Source organism: Amblyraja radiata, chromosome 15 (genome assembly GCF_010909765.2).
Source record: "Amblyraja radiata isolate CabotCenter1 chromosome 15, sAmbRad1.1.pri, whole genome shotgun sequence".
NCBI classification, from domain to species: domain Eukaryota; kingdom Metazoa; phylum Chordata; class Chondrichthyes; order Rajiformes; family Rajidae; genus Amblyraja; species Amblyraja radiata.
Window position 1 is genome coordinate 5,288,779 of NC_045970.1, and position 17,529 is coordinate 5,306,307.

The window sequence follows — 17,529 nt, forward strand, 5'->3', positions numbered from 1 at the left end:
GTCTTCAATGTAGTTTTTTCTTGCAGAATAGGAGAGAATAGGGAGGGTTAGGCTGGGATCATTCTCTGCGAGATGATCTTAGTGCGGGAGACAAGTGTAGGAGAGGTGTACTGACAGTGTGGGCAGAACTTTGGAAGTGATTGCCCACCATTCTCAAAAGCCGCTGTGTCTCCCTGTCCCTCCAACTCCAGAGGAATCCGCTCCCCGATGGGCCGCTACGGCGACAAGTGGCAGTTCGCCCACAGCCCGAGCTGCGCCACCCCAAGAACAAGGCGTACCTTGCACACCATCAGCTTCTGCCCCTACGGGGAGCGTGTTCCTCTGGAGTTGGAGCGGGGCTGGGCTGGAGTTGCTGATCTGGGATCTCCGTGCTTGCAGTGGGCCTGGGGGTCGGTGTCCCGATGAGGGGGAGCAGCTCGGGCTGTGGGCGAACTGCCACTTGTCGCCGTAGCGGCCCATCGGGGAGCGGCTTCTGGTGGTCCTGATGTCTCTCAGCTCCTGTCCAGGGGGGTGGCCGGAGACGTCAGGACCAACAGGAACCCGCTCCCCGATGGGCCGCTACAGCAACAAGTGGCAGTTCGCCCACAGCCCGAGCTGCGCCCCCTCATCCGCAACCCGGGTTCCTCTGGAGTTGGAGCGGGGCTGGGCTAGAGTTGCTGCTGGCTGTGAGTCTCTGGGATCTCCGTGCTTGCAATCGGTTTCCCATTGGTCCTGAAGTCTCCGGCCACCCCCCTGGACAGGAGCTGAGACTGGGAACTGTACTGCCCTTGCCCCCTCCCTCTGCAACTGCAAACAACCCCACTCTCCTGCAAGGGCGGTACAGTTCCCAGTCTCAGCTCCTTTACAGGGGGGTGGCCGGAGACGTCACAGCCCGAGCTGCGCCCCCTCATCCGCAACCCCAAGAACAAGACGTACCTTGCACACCATCAGCTTCTGTCCCTACGGGGAGTGTGTTCCTCTGGAGTTGGAACGGGGCTGGGCTGCTGCTGGCTGTGGATCTCTGGGATCTCCGTGCTTGCAGTGGGCCTGGGGGTCGGTGTCCCGTTGGTCCTGACGTCTCCGGTGACTGGCACTGACCTGCTGGCATCGCCGACGTGAAGACAGTGCAAAGTCCCCGCGCCGGTGCAATGTGCGGGGAGCTGGAGAGGGGAGGGAAGGGGTCACACACATGGCCGGGAAGCAGAGGGGTGTAGGTGGGGTGAAACTGAAGGGAGCGACAATCTGCTGCTGCCTGCCCGCTGAGTTAAAAAGTTCCCACGCAAGACTCACGATACACTGTGTATCGTGAGTCTACCGTGGGAACTTTTTAACTCAGCGGGCAGGCAGCAGCAGATTGTCAATTATTAACCCTCCCGCGCAATATACCCTCACCTTCTCTTTTATGAATGGGGATTTAATTCCCCTTTCTTCGAGGACCGACCGGAGGTTCCGCTGTCACCTCTGCGGGCCGCCCTCGGTGAACGTCTTCAAGGACCTTTCTTCAAGGACCGAAAAAATGTCCGCTATTCGGAGCTTTTCGTTATTTGGAATTTCGGATAAAAGGTTGTGCACCTGTAGTGAAAATGTCAGAGGATCATGTGCTGCATGCAATGGTTGATGGAGTGAAAGGAGAGGACTAGGGACACGGGGGAGGGGGAGCAAGAACAGAGCTGCGGAGTACCGTGGAAATCCGTGTGTGGGCCTCATCTATGATAGAAAAGGGAAAGCTCCGTTCATGTGAGTGATAAAGCATTTGGAATTGGCAATCAAGTACCTTTGCTTCTTTTTGAGGTGCCAGCTTTGTTAATTCGAGATGGTATCAAAACACCACTGAGTATTGAATAAAAGATATGTGATGAGACAGAATCCCAAAACTTGCAGCATCTCTAGTTAAGGTGTTTCAAAACAGCTGTCACACCTGTATCTCCCTTCAAATGTGGAAGCTGTGCAACTTAGATTTCACCAGGACCTCATAGCTCCGCACTCAGTTTACTGCCTCAGTCCAAACATGGACAGAAGACGTTGGAAGGCAGCCATCTCAGCCGTACAATATCAGTGCAGGATTTCCTCAGTGCATGCTCCACAGCCTAGATATATTCAGCTGCTTCCTCTCATTAGCTCAGAAGTGAGGATATTCATTAATAGTTTCACAATATTTAATTTTATCAGCCACCTTTCAGAAAATGAAGCAACCCTTGCCGGGACACAGAAATGCATAGAACGCCAGAAAATAGAAATTATATTCGTGACACACGATTGCAAAATAAACAAGAGAAAGTTTGAACAATTACCCTTAATGTTCAATGACAGTACCATTGCTGAATCATACACTAAAACCATCGGGATCCACAGCTGACTGGAAACGTAGAAACTGACAACAAAAAGGAACAAAGTGCTGGCGTGACTTAAAAAAAGACACTAAGTGCTGAAGGGTCGTGACCCAGAACGTCACCCTTCCATGTTCTCCAGAGATGCTGCCTGACCCACTGACTTAAGGACCTGTCCCACTTAGGCTATTTTTTAGGCGACTAGGCTGTCGCCACATGGTCGCCAGGGCATCACCTGTATGGTCATGAGTCGTCTCCTCAGTCGCCCAAAAAGCCGTAGCGTCTTTCTGGTCGCCGTGGATTTTCAACAGTGGGTTGACGCCGATGAGCGTAGCTTGACTTCTCCTGACGTAGGTGCTGTCGTAGGTTGTAGCTAGGTGATGTTGGTTGTCGCCGGTGCTGACTTCGGTGAATTCCATTGGTGACTACTTACGTCAACCTACATCAACCGGCGACAGGTACCGGCCGGTTGTCAGTAGCTTGTCATAGCTAGACGTCGACCAGATGGTAGCTTGTCGTAGACATTGTCATAGACATTGTCGGAGGGGGGGGGTCCAATCACCGGTTTTTCGATGACCTGCTACGACTATGATAGTCGCCGGCAGTCGCCTAAAAAATCACCTAAGTAGGACAGGCCCTTTACTCCTGCACTTTGCGCCTTTTCTTTAACTAGAAGCTTAAGTTGACTTGCCATGTAAATGATATGGTTACAAGATCAAGTAGATATTCGGCCATGTGAGTAACGTCCAGATACCCAGAGCCTTTCCATTGTCCACTAGGCACAAATCAAGAATGTGATGAGATCTTTGTTACCAAATCTCCTTCAATCATGATGTGTAGGAAGGAATTGCCGATGCTGATTTACACCGAAGATAGACACAAAATGCTGGAGTAACTCAGCGGGACAGGCAGCATCTCTGGAGGGAAGGAATGGGTGACATTTCGGATCACGACCCTTCTTCAGACTGAGAGTCAGGGGAGAGTGAGTCTAGAGATATGGTCTATATTTCCTTGACCATTGTCTGCTTTTCTGTCGTTTTCACACCTTATATTTCCATATCTCTAGTTTCCCTTTCCACTGACTCTCAGTCTGAAGAAGGGTCTCAACCCAAAACCTCACCCATTCCTTCTCTCCAGAGATGTTGCCTGTCCCGCTGAGTTACTCCAGCATTTTGTGCCTACCTTCCTACAATCATTAACTGGGTTGTAAGATGTGAAAGTAGTGTAACAGAGATGAACCAGAGACATACTTAGGTCACAAAAACAGATCAGCTTTTGGGTATTCTGCATCAGATTCACCAACAATGAGCAAGCCAGGAGTCTGACTTTGTACCAGTCTGGATATGAGTTGCTCCAACACATGTCTGCTTGAACATTGCATCATCCTTCACCATTATAGTTTACTCCATGAATATTGTCCATTACAGCAGCTCACCCTGAGCTCATTGACAGGACTAAACCAGATTTTCTGTCAATCACAATACCAAGAGCAAACTTCATCTATCACAATATTGCAGGTCAAATTCATTTCAGACATAATCTGACCAAATTACATAAAGTTTCAGACATAGATTCTGTTCATTCAGACACATATTGCTTGTGTCGATTGCCGGAAGCTTTGTCCTTGCCAAATTCCACTCAAAAGGTGGAAGAGTCAAGAACTAGCTCGTCTTACGGGGTTGCACAGTGGAGCAGCAAAAGAGTCATTGCCTTACAGCGCCAGAGACCCAGGTTTAATCCTGACTACGGGTGCTGTCTGTACGGAGTTTGTACGTTCTCCATGTGACCGCGAGGGTTTTCTCGGCCTACTTCGTTTATTTCTCATACTCCAAAGACATACAGGTTTGTAGGTACATTGACTTCGGTAAATGGTAAATTGTCCCTAGCATATAGGATGGTGCTAGTGTACACTGCAGGGTGATTGCTGGTCAGCACGGATTTGATGGGCCGAAGTGCATGTTTCCACCCTGCATCTCTAAATTCTAAAGTGAAGTCCAAAGTCTAACTATCTCTCGAGTCCTTACGTTCAATTAAGTTAGTCCAGGAGACTATGTAGAGTCTTGGGTTCTCCCAATCATTCATTATTTGATAGACCACTGTTTCCTGGGTACAAGATTGTCTGTAGTGTTGTGAATCAGAGGCACAGATAACACAATCACACTTTCATCTAACTTTTTTGACCACCTGACCCCTGGAGATGTAATTTTATCTGATCGTGGTTTTGACATAAAAGATGATGCCGGATTTTACGGTTGTGAAGCAGAAATTCCTGCATGTACAAGAGGGAAAGCACAATTATCTGCGCTGGTTGTGGAAAAAACTCATGAAATTGCACATTTACGCATTCATGTAGAGCATGTGATTGGCGTTGTCAGGCAAAAATACCTAATTCTAAGTCATACTGTACCACTGGAGTACATGATGACCAACTCTGAAATTCAAGTACCCAAAATTGATAAAATTGCAAGGATCTGTTGTGCATTTATCAACTTAAATTAATCCATAGTCTCGCAGTAGTTGTGCTTTCGTATGGGGCATATACCAACAATCAACACTTACAATAAAGTACACAAAAAAGCTGGAGAAACTCAGCGGGTGCAGCAGCATCTATGGAGCGAGAGAAATAGGCAACGTTTCGGCCCGAAACATTGCCTATTTCCCTCGCTCCATAGATGCTGCTGCACCCGCTGAGTTTCTCCAGCTTTTTTGTGTACCTTCAATTTTCCAGCATCTGCAGTTCCTTCTTAAACACTTACAATAAAGTAACTTGGCTCATCAGCATTTACTATGAATGAAATTGTAACAAATTGGCAAATCATTGAATCACAAACACAGAAGTAAAAGCGCACTTTGTCATTTTAAAATGAGAACAAACTCAAATTCCATTCATGTTCATTTAAAATGTTTCATCAGGCAATTTAGTCTTCCCTCCTTTGTCTCTTTTATGAGTTCACTACAAGGCCTGGAAAAAAACTTCTCAATTTGCCTTGGGAGTGTTGACATCAACCAGCACACTTGAAATAAAGCATTTTTTCTCTCAGTTTTCTCAGAAAGCACTTATTTTTATATCAATTGACAGTTTGTCATTTTTTATCCACACACACACACTTGAAAGAAAGTACAGTTTACCTCAACAGCACACACTTGATGTATCTTTGACATATGGATTATACTTCAAAGAAAGCACCATTAATCTACCAATTCAATAAAAGCACGGATACATGTATGATTTACTTAGGCATACTACAAAGAAAACACCATATTTTCTGAAACAAAGAAATCACCTTTTTAAATGTTTTTAATTAAAGAGAGCACACTTAAATAACTTTGGTATCTCTATTTTTAATACCGTTGTTACTTTTTAAAATTAAAACATATGCCAAAAGGGTGCATATCTTTGCTTAACTCTGCACCAATCAAAATATTTAATATTAAACTTAAATATTAGAGTATGAAAAAGAAACTGGTGTGTGAAAATGACCACAAAATGGCCAATGATGTGGTTTTATACAGTGTAGGGCTAACTTGGTAGACAAATGCAAGATTTGGTATTGATGACAAACCTGTTCAGCACAATACTTGCAGTTCATTTCTTTTTGGGAACTTTTCTTTGTGATTTTGGGAGGAGCCTACAATCTGGGCAAAACCATGTTTTTGGTATCTCATTATTTTCTGGCAATTTCAGGCATTCAAAATGAAACGATGAAATAGGACATTTTGTGTTGTCACATGTGATCATTTTCTCACTGTCCACCTCCTGACAGTAGCACCATTTTTGTTCACCCTGGTCATCGGTCTCCATGACATACTCTGACATATTTTCGGGAGGACTGGTAAAATGCTTACCAACAAGCTCCGGCGACAATTCAACTGGGACTGCTGGGGCCGGAGACGGTCTGGCTATACTGGCAGCCATAGTAATCAACACACTCGCGCTTGCCTCCAGTACACCGCTTGTCCTCCAGAAGGCGTTGCGTGGCAACATTACGGGTCAAGTGTCAACCGTACAATCACCCTATAAATCATACCTGGGGTTCTATTGCAAAGCCCCAGTTCAGTCTGCCGTGTGCAGGGGCCAGAACTGAAACACATCCTTTTTAAATGAGGCTTCATTAAGATTTTATATGAGGCAAATCGATATGCTTCATGTAATAATGGATGGTACTGTTTATACAAAACCGGCATCATGGTGCATCAGCATTTGAAGTGGACTACGTAATGGCAGATAGTCATTTAGAGAGATATGGAGAACCTTTCTTTCTGAAGTAGGTGAACATAGATTTTGTCCGAAAGGAAAGCTAAACGAAACAGACATGAGGCTATGGGAGTTAAGAACATTCTGTGGATGGAAAAGCTCTTGCACCTTCTTTGCCTGAAAACTAATATGCTCCCAGGTGAAGTTTCTCATGTCCAATGAGGAAAGGAGCAGAATATTAGATTAGTACAGGTGTCAGGGATTATGGGGGGGGAGGCAAGGAGAATGGGATTAGGAGGGAGAGATAGATCAGCCATGATTGAATGGAGGAGTAGACTTGATGGGCCGAGTGGCCTAATTCTACTCCTATCACTTATGACCTTATGATAATATGCGGGGAAATGTGGGTCCTGATGCCAATTGTGTGCGGGTCAGGAGAGGGACCCCAAGGCGGTTGTATATTGCTTTTAGCAGAATTAAAATGCATGAAAATTCAATCTTCATTTTGGAATTGAGAGAATGATTTGTTTTAGGATTGTTTTTGAACTACCCGTAACCCTATCTGAATCTATTTTACAGGTTGGACAATACTTTGGAAGAAATTATATTTAAGGTGGTGCCTGGTCTTAAAGAATGTAAGTGAACATCATCATTAAATTCTTTATTTTTCCAGCCAAATGTTTAATGCACTCGGTCCTATTAATACTCTATTTATACCTTATCAGTCATTAGTGCCTCCCTTTAGATAACTTGGAAAATAGAAATATTATTGAAATTTGAATCCTCCCCCCATTTAGAAAATAGACTACCTCTTTATTCCCACTACCAAAATGCATGACTCCATACTTTGCTACACTGTATTCCATCTGCCACTTCTTTGCCCACTCTCCAAACCTGTCCAAGTCCTTCTGCAGAATTCCTGCTTTCTCTACACTACCTGCGTCTCCATCTATCTTCATATCATCTGAAAACTTGGCCACAAAGCCTTCAATTCCTTCATCCAAATCATTGATAGACAACGTGAAGAGTAGCGGCCGACCCCTGCGGAGCTCCGCTAGTCACTGGCAGCCAACCTGAAATAGCTCCCTGTGTTCACCCTTTATTGCCACTCTTTGCCTTATTCCTTTCAGCCAACCTTTTATCCATGTTAGTATCTTCCTTCTAATACTGTGAGATTCCCTCTAATATACTAATACTGTGGTGGACCATCTGTGATAAAACGTATTTACTAGATTTGTTTAAATTGAAACTGTGATACTCAGGGGGATGTGTTCCACTTTTTATTAATGAAAAGTAATATAAAGCGGTGACCAAATAAAATAGAAAGCTGATACAGATCTTTATCACATATTTTTAAATCAGTTTGAGTCCTACTTCTGAATTAGTGTATTTCTAATAAATGGTCAACCACAAACATTATTGATGATGTTTAAATCCTTATTCAAGATCACTGATGTTATTTATGGCCCTTTAGGAGTTGGGATGGAAAGGAAGAACAAGCTCCAGTTCTAACAGCTGAGTAGGAATGCCAGAGTTAAGGGTGATCTCACTGAGGTAGTTCACTCTTTCATGCAGCTCATTTAGCCCAGTACAAATCTCACTGGATCAAAAGTGCATTCAAAATGCAACTATTTGCCGACTCTAGTGCCCTTAAATAAGTGAACAATGAAGTATCATTTCTACAAATATCATGTTTAGTTGATATTGATTGAAATTGTTCATTAGTTCTATGTTGGGGACGATTAGCCATGATCACAATGAATGGCGGTGCTGGCTTGAAGGGCCGAATGGCCTCCTCCTGCACCTATTTTCTATGTTTCTATTTCCTATGTTTCATAAGTGATAGGAGCAGTATTAGGCCATTCAGCCCAGCAAGTCTACTCCTCCATTCAATCATGGCAGATCTATCTTTCCCTCTTAACCCCATTCTCCAGCCTTCTCCCCATAACCCATGACACCCGTACTAATCAAGACTCTCAATCTCTGCCTTAAAAATATTCATTGACTTGGCCTCCGCAGTCTTCTGTGGCAATGAACTCCACAGATTCACTGTCTATTTAAATTGTCTTTTTAGAAGTAAGAATTAAAAAGAGAACTGTCATCGTGTATTATAGTCATGATGGAAGTATCATTCATGTTCTGAAAATGGAAATTGGGATTGGAATAAATGATATCTGAACAGGTGAAGAGAAAGCAATTCCATTCTAAATTATGAACATTGATAGTTTTGTAAGAGTAATTGGATTTTTTTAGAAGCAATATTTCAAGAAGTAAAATTAAAAATTGTAATCTTATAATATCTGTAGAGATTATTCAACTGTATGGGTGCAGACTTAAGAGTGGAAGTTGAATAAGTAGAATAAATAAATAAGTCTCAGATTGTCTTAGGTAGAGTATGCCTGTGAAACTTGCAATACCAGCAAGTAATGAGGGAGATCTGAGTGCTTGTCATCTGACCTTACTCAAAAAGGTAGCACAGTGGCACAGCTGTACAGTTGCTGCCTTACAGCGTCAGAGACTACGGGTGCTGTCTGTATAGAGTTTGTACATTCTCCCTATGTACCAAGTGGATTTTCTCCGGGTGCTCCGGTTTCCTCCCACATTCCAAAGGTGTGCAAGTTTGTACGTTAATTGGCTTCGGTAACAATTGTAAATTGTCCCTATTGTGTAGGATAGTGCTGGTTTATGGGGATCGGTGGTCGATCTGGACTCGGTGGGCCTAAGGGTATGTTTCCCTGCTGTATATCTAAACTAATTTAAACTAAATAATAACACAATAGAACAATACCTCTGAGTTTTGGCATTTAAAATAGTGCCTGCGTGATCTTGTGTACTAATTGATTGAACCGTGCACATTCCATAGTTAAATTAGCAAAATATTGAATGTAGGACATTTCTATGACCATCTCAGTGCTCAGAACAACAGGTGGCACCTGTATGTTTTATTTGGATAATGCTAACACATTTAGATTAAGTAGAATGGGGTTTATTTATTCTAAGATGTAAACAACTCATTAAAAGCTAAAGAAAAACCTTTGAGGCATTTTCCTAAATAATGTTTAAATCTGGCAGTATCTGTCCTCCATTTGAAATTAAATCCACCGTATGTGGTGACAGGGAATGCTACTCCCATGGTTTTTATAATTGCTTTCTATGTAAATTGGAAAATATTTTAATAATCTTAGAGGATATATATGTTCTTTTGGCCAGTGGAAAAACGACAGGAAGAAGAATTCTGGAAAAAAAATAAACCACAAGAGAATGGAGAAGGTAAATTAAATTAGAATCTTTGCTTCACCTTCAGTGTAATGAATTGTCCTAAAGATCTTGTGGTTTTGGAGACCTTTGTTGGTACAGAAGACCAGTCATCTGATGAAAACTTAAGTCTGCTGTACTTACTACAGCGTATTTTGGCAGTAGGTTGCCCGCTCACACTGACCCTTCATTTACTCTAGGTTATTTACCATTCTTGACCCGAAACACCACCCATTCCTTTGCTCTATAGATGCTGCCTCACCCGCTGAGTTTCTCCAGCTTTTAGTCTGCCTTTGATTTTTCCAACATCTGCAGTGCTTTCTTAAACAATACAAAAAGCTGGAGTAACCCAGCAGGTCACGATGCATCTCTGGAGAAAAGGAATAGGTGACGATTCAGATCGAGTCCCCTCTTCAGACTGAGAGTCAGGGGAAAGGGAAACGAGGGAAGCAGACCGTGATTTTGGGTCACCTATTCCTTTTCTCCAGAAATGCTGCCTGACCCACTGAGTTACCCCAGCTTTTTGTGTATCTTCGGTTTAAACCAGCATCTGCAGTTCCATCCTGCACATCAACATCCAACAGTTCTATTTCCGTTGCTAAATTTAGATGGCAAAGCAGTAACCTGCTTCATTTCTCCCATTCATCCTTTTCCTCATTTAAGAGGACACCTTTTGTCAAAGCTTTACCTCCTTGGTTTACTTAATTATTACTTGATTATCAGTGAAGTGATCAAACAGCAATCTGAAAGCAAAGACAACAGCAATCTTGTTTCAGTAATATGTTTATTCGTTAAACCCAACCATTTGTTTAATATTTCTTTGCTAATATTCAGGAATCCACAGTGAAATGACAGAACTTTTAGTAGAAAATCTTCTTCTTCTTGCGTATGGCGTGCACAGCCTAAAGTTGTAGGTCAACTTGTTCTATTTGATCTATTTGCTTGTGCACGCCGGGTTGATTGCACTAGTCGAAACAGGGTGGATCATGTGAAGGTTGCTGTCTCCCACCCTAGAAAATATTAATTTGAACCCAATTCACCTTGGTTCATGGAAATGGTATAATTGACAATAGACAATAGGTGCAGGAGTAGGCCATTCGGCCCTTCGAGCCAGCACCGCCATTCAATGTGATCATAGAAACATAGAAACATAGAAATTAGGTGCAGGAGTAGGCCATTCGGCCCTTCGAGCCTGCACCGCCATTCAATATGATCATGGCTGATCATCCAACTCAGTATCCCGTACCTGCCTTCTCTCCATACCCTCTGATCCCCTTAGCCGCAAGGGCCACATCTAACTCCCTCTTAAATATAGCCAATGAACTGGCCTCGACTACCCTCTGTGGCAGGGAGTTCCAGAGATTCACCACTCTCTGTGTGAAAAAAGTTCTTCTCATCTCGGTTTTAAAGGATTTCCCCCTTATCCTTAAGCTGTGACCCCTTGTCCTGGACTTCCCCAACATCGGGAGCAATCTTCCTGCATCTAGCCTGTCCAACCCCTTAAGAATTTTGTAAGTTTCTATAAGATCCCCTCTCAATCTCCTAAATTCTAGAGAGTATAAACCAAGTCTATCCAGTCTTTCTTCATAAGACAGTCCTGACATCCCAGGAATCAGTCTGGTGAACCTTCTCTGCACTCCCTCAATGGCAATAATGTCCTTCCTCAGATTTGGTTGATCATCCCCAACATAGAACTAATGAACAATTTCAATCAATATCAATCAGTACCCCGTTCCTGCCTTATCCCCTGACTCCGCTATCTTTAAGAGCCCTATCTAGCTCTCTCTTGAAAGTATCCAGAGAACCTGCCTCCACCGCCCTCTGAGGCAGAGAATTCCACAGACTCACTACTCTGTGAGAAAAAGTGTTTCCTTGTCTCCGTTCTAAATGGCTTACTCCTTATTCTTAAACTGTGGCCCCTGGTTCTGGACTCCCCCAACATCGGGAACATTGGATCATTATTCAGATATGGTGGATAAAGTAAGTTGGTTAAGAATAAGACAAAAAAAAAGAGGAAGAGCATTTAAACAAAATATTTTTTCAATTAATATTCGGCCAAATTATATGTTCGTCAAGCTTTGGTGTCAGTGATAAAAAATGTATTTATCATGTAGCTAACCAGTATCCTGCTAAATGTTGCCAGATTAAATATACTATGTTCAGTTGGAAAGGACATCAACCTCAGCAACATGCATCCCCACTCCAATCCCCGGAGAGTATCCCTCTACTGTTTACTTTATGTGTGCTTGTGAAATCGCCAAATTTTTGTCGGTTACTAACATTTTTTTAATATATGATCATCCTGTTGAGAAATCCAATGCATTCATGTTGAAGATCATTAAAGAAGGATTTCACATGGGTGAAAATAATTGATTATTTTGGAACAATGACGGAAAGAAAACCCTGACCAATTGGACAGAAAAGCTGAATGCATGAGAGGAAAAACAGACTGAGATGAATCATCTCAAGCAACTAGCTTTAACGCTGCAAAAAACCCTTACAATCTTCTCTTTCTCTATTGAGTAGTGACATAGGAGTAAGGACAAGGGCTCTTAAAAATAGCGGAGTCAGGGGATATGGGGAGAAAGCAGGAACGGGGTACTGATTGGAGATGATCAGCCATGATCACATTGAATGGCGGTGCTCGCTCGAAGGGCCGAATGGCCTATTCCTGGATCTATTGTCTATTTTCTATTGACAAGAATGACAATTCATCAGTCAACTTAATTTTCCACAGTCAACCTAATTTTCAGCTGGTCATCTTGTTTCCAATTTGATCACCATGATTCTTGATCATATATTAAAAAGTTTTGGGGAGGACTTATGTAATTTTTAAATAGTTGGAAATGTGGTACAAGCATCTACCAAAAGCTGTAATATTATGACATGAGATAAGAAACTACAATTTGGGAGTTAACCCTCAGAAGATCATTTCTGGCTGAGAACTGGTACTACAATGTTTGCAGCGTGTATCTTACAAAATAATTGCCTGTGTTTCTGTAAAGATAATGAAGGCCCCAAAGCAAAGAAGCCTAAAGTGGAAGAGGAAGAGGACCAAGATGATCAGGATTATCACAGAAGTGACCCACAGATAGCCATTTGTCTAGACTGCCTTCGCAACAATGGCCAATCGGGAGACAATATAGTAAAGGTACTAACTAATCTTCAACTCAAACAGAATATTGTATATCTTGAAGGTACACAAAATTGCTGGGGAAACTCAGCGGGTGCAGCAGCATCTATGGAGCGAAGGAAATAGGCAACGTTTCGGGCCGAAACCCTTCTTCAGACCCTTCTTCTTGTGTACCTTCGATATTCCAGCATCTGCAGTTCCCTTTTGAAAACATTGTATATCTTGAAGTGTAATTTCTTTTTTTTGGAGATATATTTAGACATTTTTCTGAGAAAGGGGTGGGATCAGTCACAAAGCAAATAGTGAGAATTGAGAATAAAGTGGTTGACGTGAGAATGCTCTTTACGATTGATATTTTCCTCCAATTCTAGTAAACCAGAAGTGTTTTAATCTCCTACAACCTTTCTAAAACATTGTAGCTAGGTAAGCACAGGAATCAACTCATGTCTATTAGGAGTCCCCCTTCTTGATATCCCTGACACTGCTTTCTCCTTTCTTAATCTCTCTCTGTCTATATCACAGGGGACACATGATTGATTGACATCTGCTATAAACCCACTGATTCTCACAGTTATCTGGACCACTCCTCCCACCATGACTCTTGCAAAAAAAAACATCCCCCAACTCCCAAACTCTCCTTCTCTGCCGCATCTACACCCAAGATGATGCTTTCCACCCTTGGACGTCCATGATGGTAAAAATAGTTTCCTCGCTCATGTCAGAGATTACTCCCTCACCTGCATCTCATGCTTTCGCTCTCGTTGCCCTCCCCCCAGGAGGAACAAGGATAGAACTCCACTGTTCCTCACCTTACAAACCAACACATTTGACATTTCCGCCACCTTCAACGCGATTCCAACATCTTTCCATCCTCACCCCTTTCCTCTCTCTCCCTCTACAAATTCGCTCATCCCTTTCCACACAAACCATCCGTTCCCCAGGTACTTTCCCCAGAAACAGTAGGATATGCAACACCTGTTGTTAAACCTTCTCCCCCACATGCATCCAGGGACCGCAACAGTTCTTTCAGGTGCGACGGAGGTTCATGTGCACCTCCTCTAACCTCATCTGCTGCCTTCAGTGCTCCCAACGTGGCCTCCTTTACATTAATGAGGCCACGAGTAGACAAGACGACGGTTTCACCAAACCCATGTGCTCGCTCTGCCAAGACCTGCTGCACCTCCCGTTTGCTAACCTTCTTAACTCCCCTTCCCATTCCGATACTCTATTGAGCCTCCGCCATTGCCAGAGAGAGGCCACTTACAAACCGGAGGAACAGCACCTCATATTGTGCATGGGTAGCTCACAACCCAATGGTATGAACATTGACTTCACCGCCTCCACCTTTTAAAAAAACCAGCATCTGCCATTCCTTGTGTCTAGTAGGAGACCTTGTCAGATTCCACACCCCTGCTTAATGACCACTTATGTAAGTTTATATCAGTTTAGTCAATTCTTAAACAGGCCAAAGCATAAGTTTAAGAGAATGCTTTTTGTCCATAGAGTTTAATCAACCCATATTTTGAGTGTTTTCATTGATGTCCAGGTCTTGCTAAGAAACTCTTCTTACGTTTCTGATATCACAGATGGAGTCAGTGGAGAAGGGGTAGATTTCACCATATTTTTCATACACTACATCCTTCTGACTATCAGTGATCAGAATATTGTCAGTATACTTATACACTCTCATCAGTTGCCACGATATTGCTAGCCCACCAGTGCTAAATTAGATTAACAAGATATAATGAATGAACAATGTCACCGAATGGATAATTTCACAAGTTGAACTGAGGCCTGGCACAACTAAAAGAAGAAAAAAAAAACTGCTGGAGGAACTCAGTGGGTCAGGCAACATCTGTGGAAGAAAATGGACAGATGACATATCGGGTCGGGACTCTTCTTCAGACTCGAAACATCATCTGTTCATTTCCTTCCACAGATGCCGCCTGACTTGCTGAGTTCCTCCAACAGTTTGTTTTTCACCCAAGATTCCAGCATCTGCAGTCTCTTGTGTCGATCGAAGCAAACTCTTCTTCCTGTGAGTAGATAATCAGCTTGAATATTTGTTGTAAGCATATGGTGGAATTTTGAATTCAGTATATGTAACAAACCTGAATCTGGAACACAGTTTATAACCTGCTGGGTCCTAGCCATTTATTGTAAATATTTGTCTGATGTCAACAGGGCTTAATGAAGAAATTTATCCGCTGCTCCACAAGAGTCACAGTGGGAACTATAAAGAAATTTCTCAGTTTGAAATTAAAACTTCCGAGCACTTGTGAGGTGAGATTGCAAAATATAATCACTTAAGTACTGACAATGTATGCCTTTGCTTTCTGTGTATGTGATGCGCGTGTATGTTTGTGTGAGTGTTTGTGTGTACACACTTGTGTGCACCTGGGAGGATGAAAGCTGAATGAATGGCAATGCAAACCATTTGCCATTCATTGATACTCACAAATATACCCTAACACTGGCTGTAACATGTTTGGCTTCTTAAAAATGTGTTATTTTATTAAATGGAAGATGCTGGAGTAACTCTGCGGGACAGGTAGCATCTCTGGAGAAGGAATAGGTGACGATTTGGGTTGAGTCCCTTCTTCAGACTGAGAGTCAGGGGAGAGGGAGACACAGAGATACTGTAAGGAAGGGTAATGGGCCTGTTCCACTTAGGCGATTTCTTTGGCAACTGCCGGCGACTGTCATAATCGAAGCAGGTCGCCGAAAAAATGGCGACTGGATTCCCCAAGGACAATGTCTACGACAATGCCTACAACAACCTATCACCTAGTCGACGTCATGCTACGGCAAGCTACGGAAACTGACGACCCATTAGGACGTCCACCTACGACCACACCTATGACCACCTACGTCCACCCGCGACAAGCTACGACAAGGTAAGACAAATCAGTCGCCGGTACCTGTCGCCGGTTGACGTAGGTTGACGTAGGTAGTCGCCAATGGAATTCACCGAAGTCAGCACCGGCGACAACCTACGTCATCCTGGCGACAACCTACGACAGCACCTACGTCAGGAGAAGTCAAGCTACACTCATTGGCATCAAGCCCACTGTCGCCGACTGTCGCCGAAAAGTTCTGATCATTGCAAAAAACCAGCGGCGACCAGAAAACCGCACAACACTTTGGGCGACTGAGGAGGCTACTCACGACCATACAGGCGACACCCTGGCTACCATGTGGCGACAGCCTAGTCGCCTGTAGACGCCTAAAACATCGCCTAACTGGGACAGGGGCATAAGGTGTGAGAGTGAGACATCAAAGGGGATGAAGCTCAAGGAAAATGTAGAATAAATCATGGTTAGCTTGGAGAAGGTGACAATGAAGCACACAGAGATAGAATTTAATCAGGGGGACAATCAGACTGGTCGCAGAACTAGGATGGAGAAGGGATGGAGAGAGAGGGAAAGCAAGGGTTACTTGAAGTTAGAGAAGTCAATATTCATACTGCTGGGGTGGAAGCTGCCCAAGCAAAATATGAGGTGGCGTTCCTCCAATTTGCTTTGGGCCGCATTCTGACAGTGGAGGAGGCCCAGGACAGAATGGTCTGTGTGGGAATGGGAGGGGGAGTTAAAGTGTTTAGCAACCGGGAGATCACGTAGGTTTAGGCGGACTGAGCAGAGTTGTGCAGTGAATCAATCGCTGAGCTTGCGCTTGGTCTCACCCATGTATAGAAGTCCATACCTGGAATAGTGTAGATGAGGTTGGTGGAGGGGAGTGAACCTCTGCCTCGAGGTCCTTGGACGGAGTCAAGGGAGGATGTATAAGGACATGTGTTGCATCTTCTGCGCTTGCAGGGGAAGGTACCTGGGGAGGGGATGGGTTGGGTGGGAAGGGACGAGTTAACCAGGGAGTTGCGGAGGGAATGGTCTCTGCGGAAAGTGGAACGGGATGGAGATGGAAAGATGTGACTTGAGGTGGGATCCCGTTGGAGATGGCGAAAATGGCAGAGGATTATATGTTGTATGTGACGGCTGATGGGGTGAAATTATGCAGCATGTGTGCAAGACCAACCATTACAACCCTATTCTAGTGTGATTAGTATTCCTCAATAGATTGTGTCACTGACCCAGAACTAGGACTGTATTGTGTTAACAAAAAGAAAAATATGTTGAAACTATATTTGTTCTACATTCATTACCTTCTGATACACTCAGGCCCAATAACATTGAGATAACTTTCAATTATTGTGTGGTTTTAGTGGTGTTTTCTGTTTCAACAAAGAAGATTGGAAGTGAATCTGATGTCAAATGCAATCAGTGCATCTGTCAGTCTCTGCCAATACTCCTCTCATTTACTCGGTGGCATTATTCAAATTAATGCATAGCTTTTTATATTGCCATGCTTAAAGATGGGCTTGCAATAATTTTTTCTTGCTAACTAAAATTTAGCAAACATATTTCCAAGAGAAAATATGCTTTGTCATTCAGGCCCCAAAGATTATTTAGTGCAGATTTTCCTGCATGTTGTTGGCTGTTCCAGTAAGGGCCAGCCAGAGTTGGAAGTAAAGCCCCTGTCCCACTTTCACGACCTAATTAGCGACCTCTGCCGAGTTTGCCCTTGACTCATACTCGCAGCATGGTCACCACGAGGTCGTAGGAGGTCTTCGTAACTCTTCCTCG

General features: G+C 43.5%; 1 protein-coding gene across 2 annotated transcripts in view; it reads left to right on the forward strand.

The window, feature by feature from the left end:
- pcgf5 (polycomb group ring finger 5) overlaps positions 1-17,529 on the forward strand; it is a 227,368-nt gene that overhangs the window by 166,275 nt on the left and 43,564 nt on the right. Inside the window, exons 4-8 of one of the 2 annotated variants that reach the window (XM_033033569.1) lie at positions 7,081-7,136; positions 9,712-9,771; positions 12,762-12,907; positions 14,829-14,927; positions 15,074-15,172. In XM_033033569.1, the coding sequence (XP_032889460.1) occupies positions 7,081-7,136; positions 9,712-9,771; positions 12,762-12,907; positions 14,829-14,927; positions 15,074-15,172 (460 nt within the window). The remainder of the gene's footprint in view (positions 1-7,080; positions 7,137-9,711; positions 9,772-12,761; positions 12,908-14,828; positions 14,928-15,073; positions 15,173-17,529) is intronic. The other variant, XM_033033570.1, reaches the window with a different exon arrangement.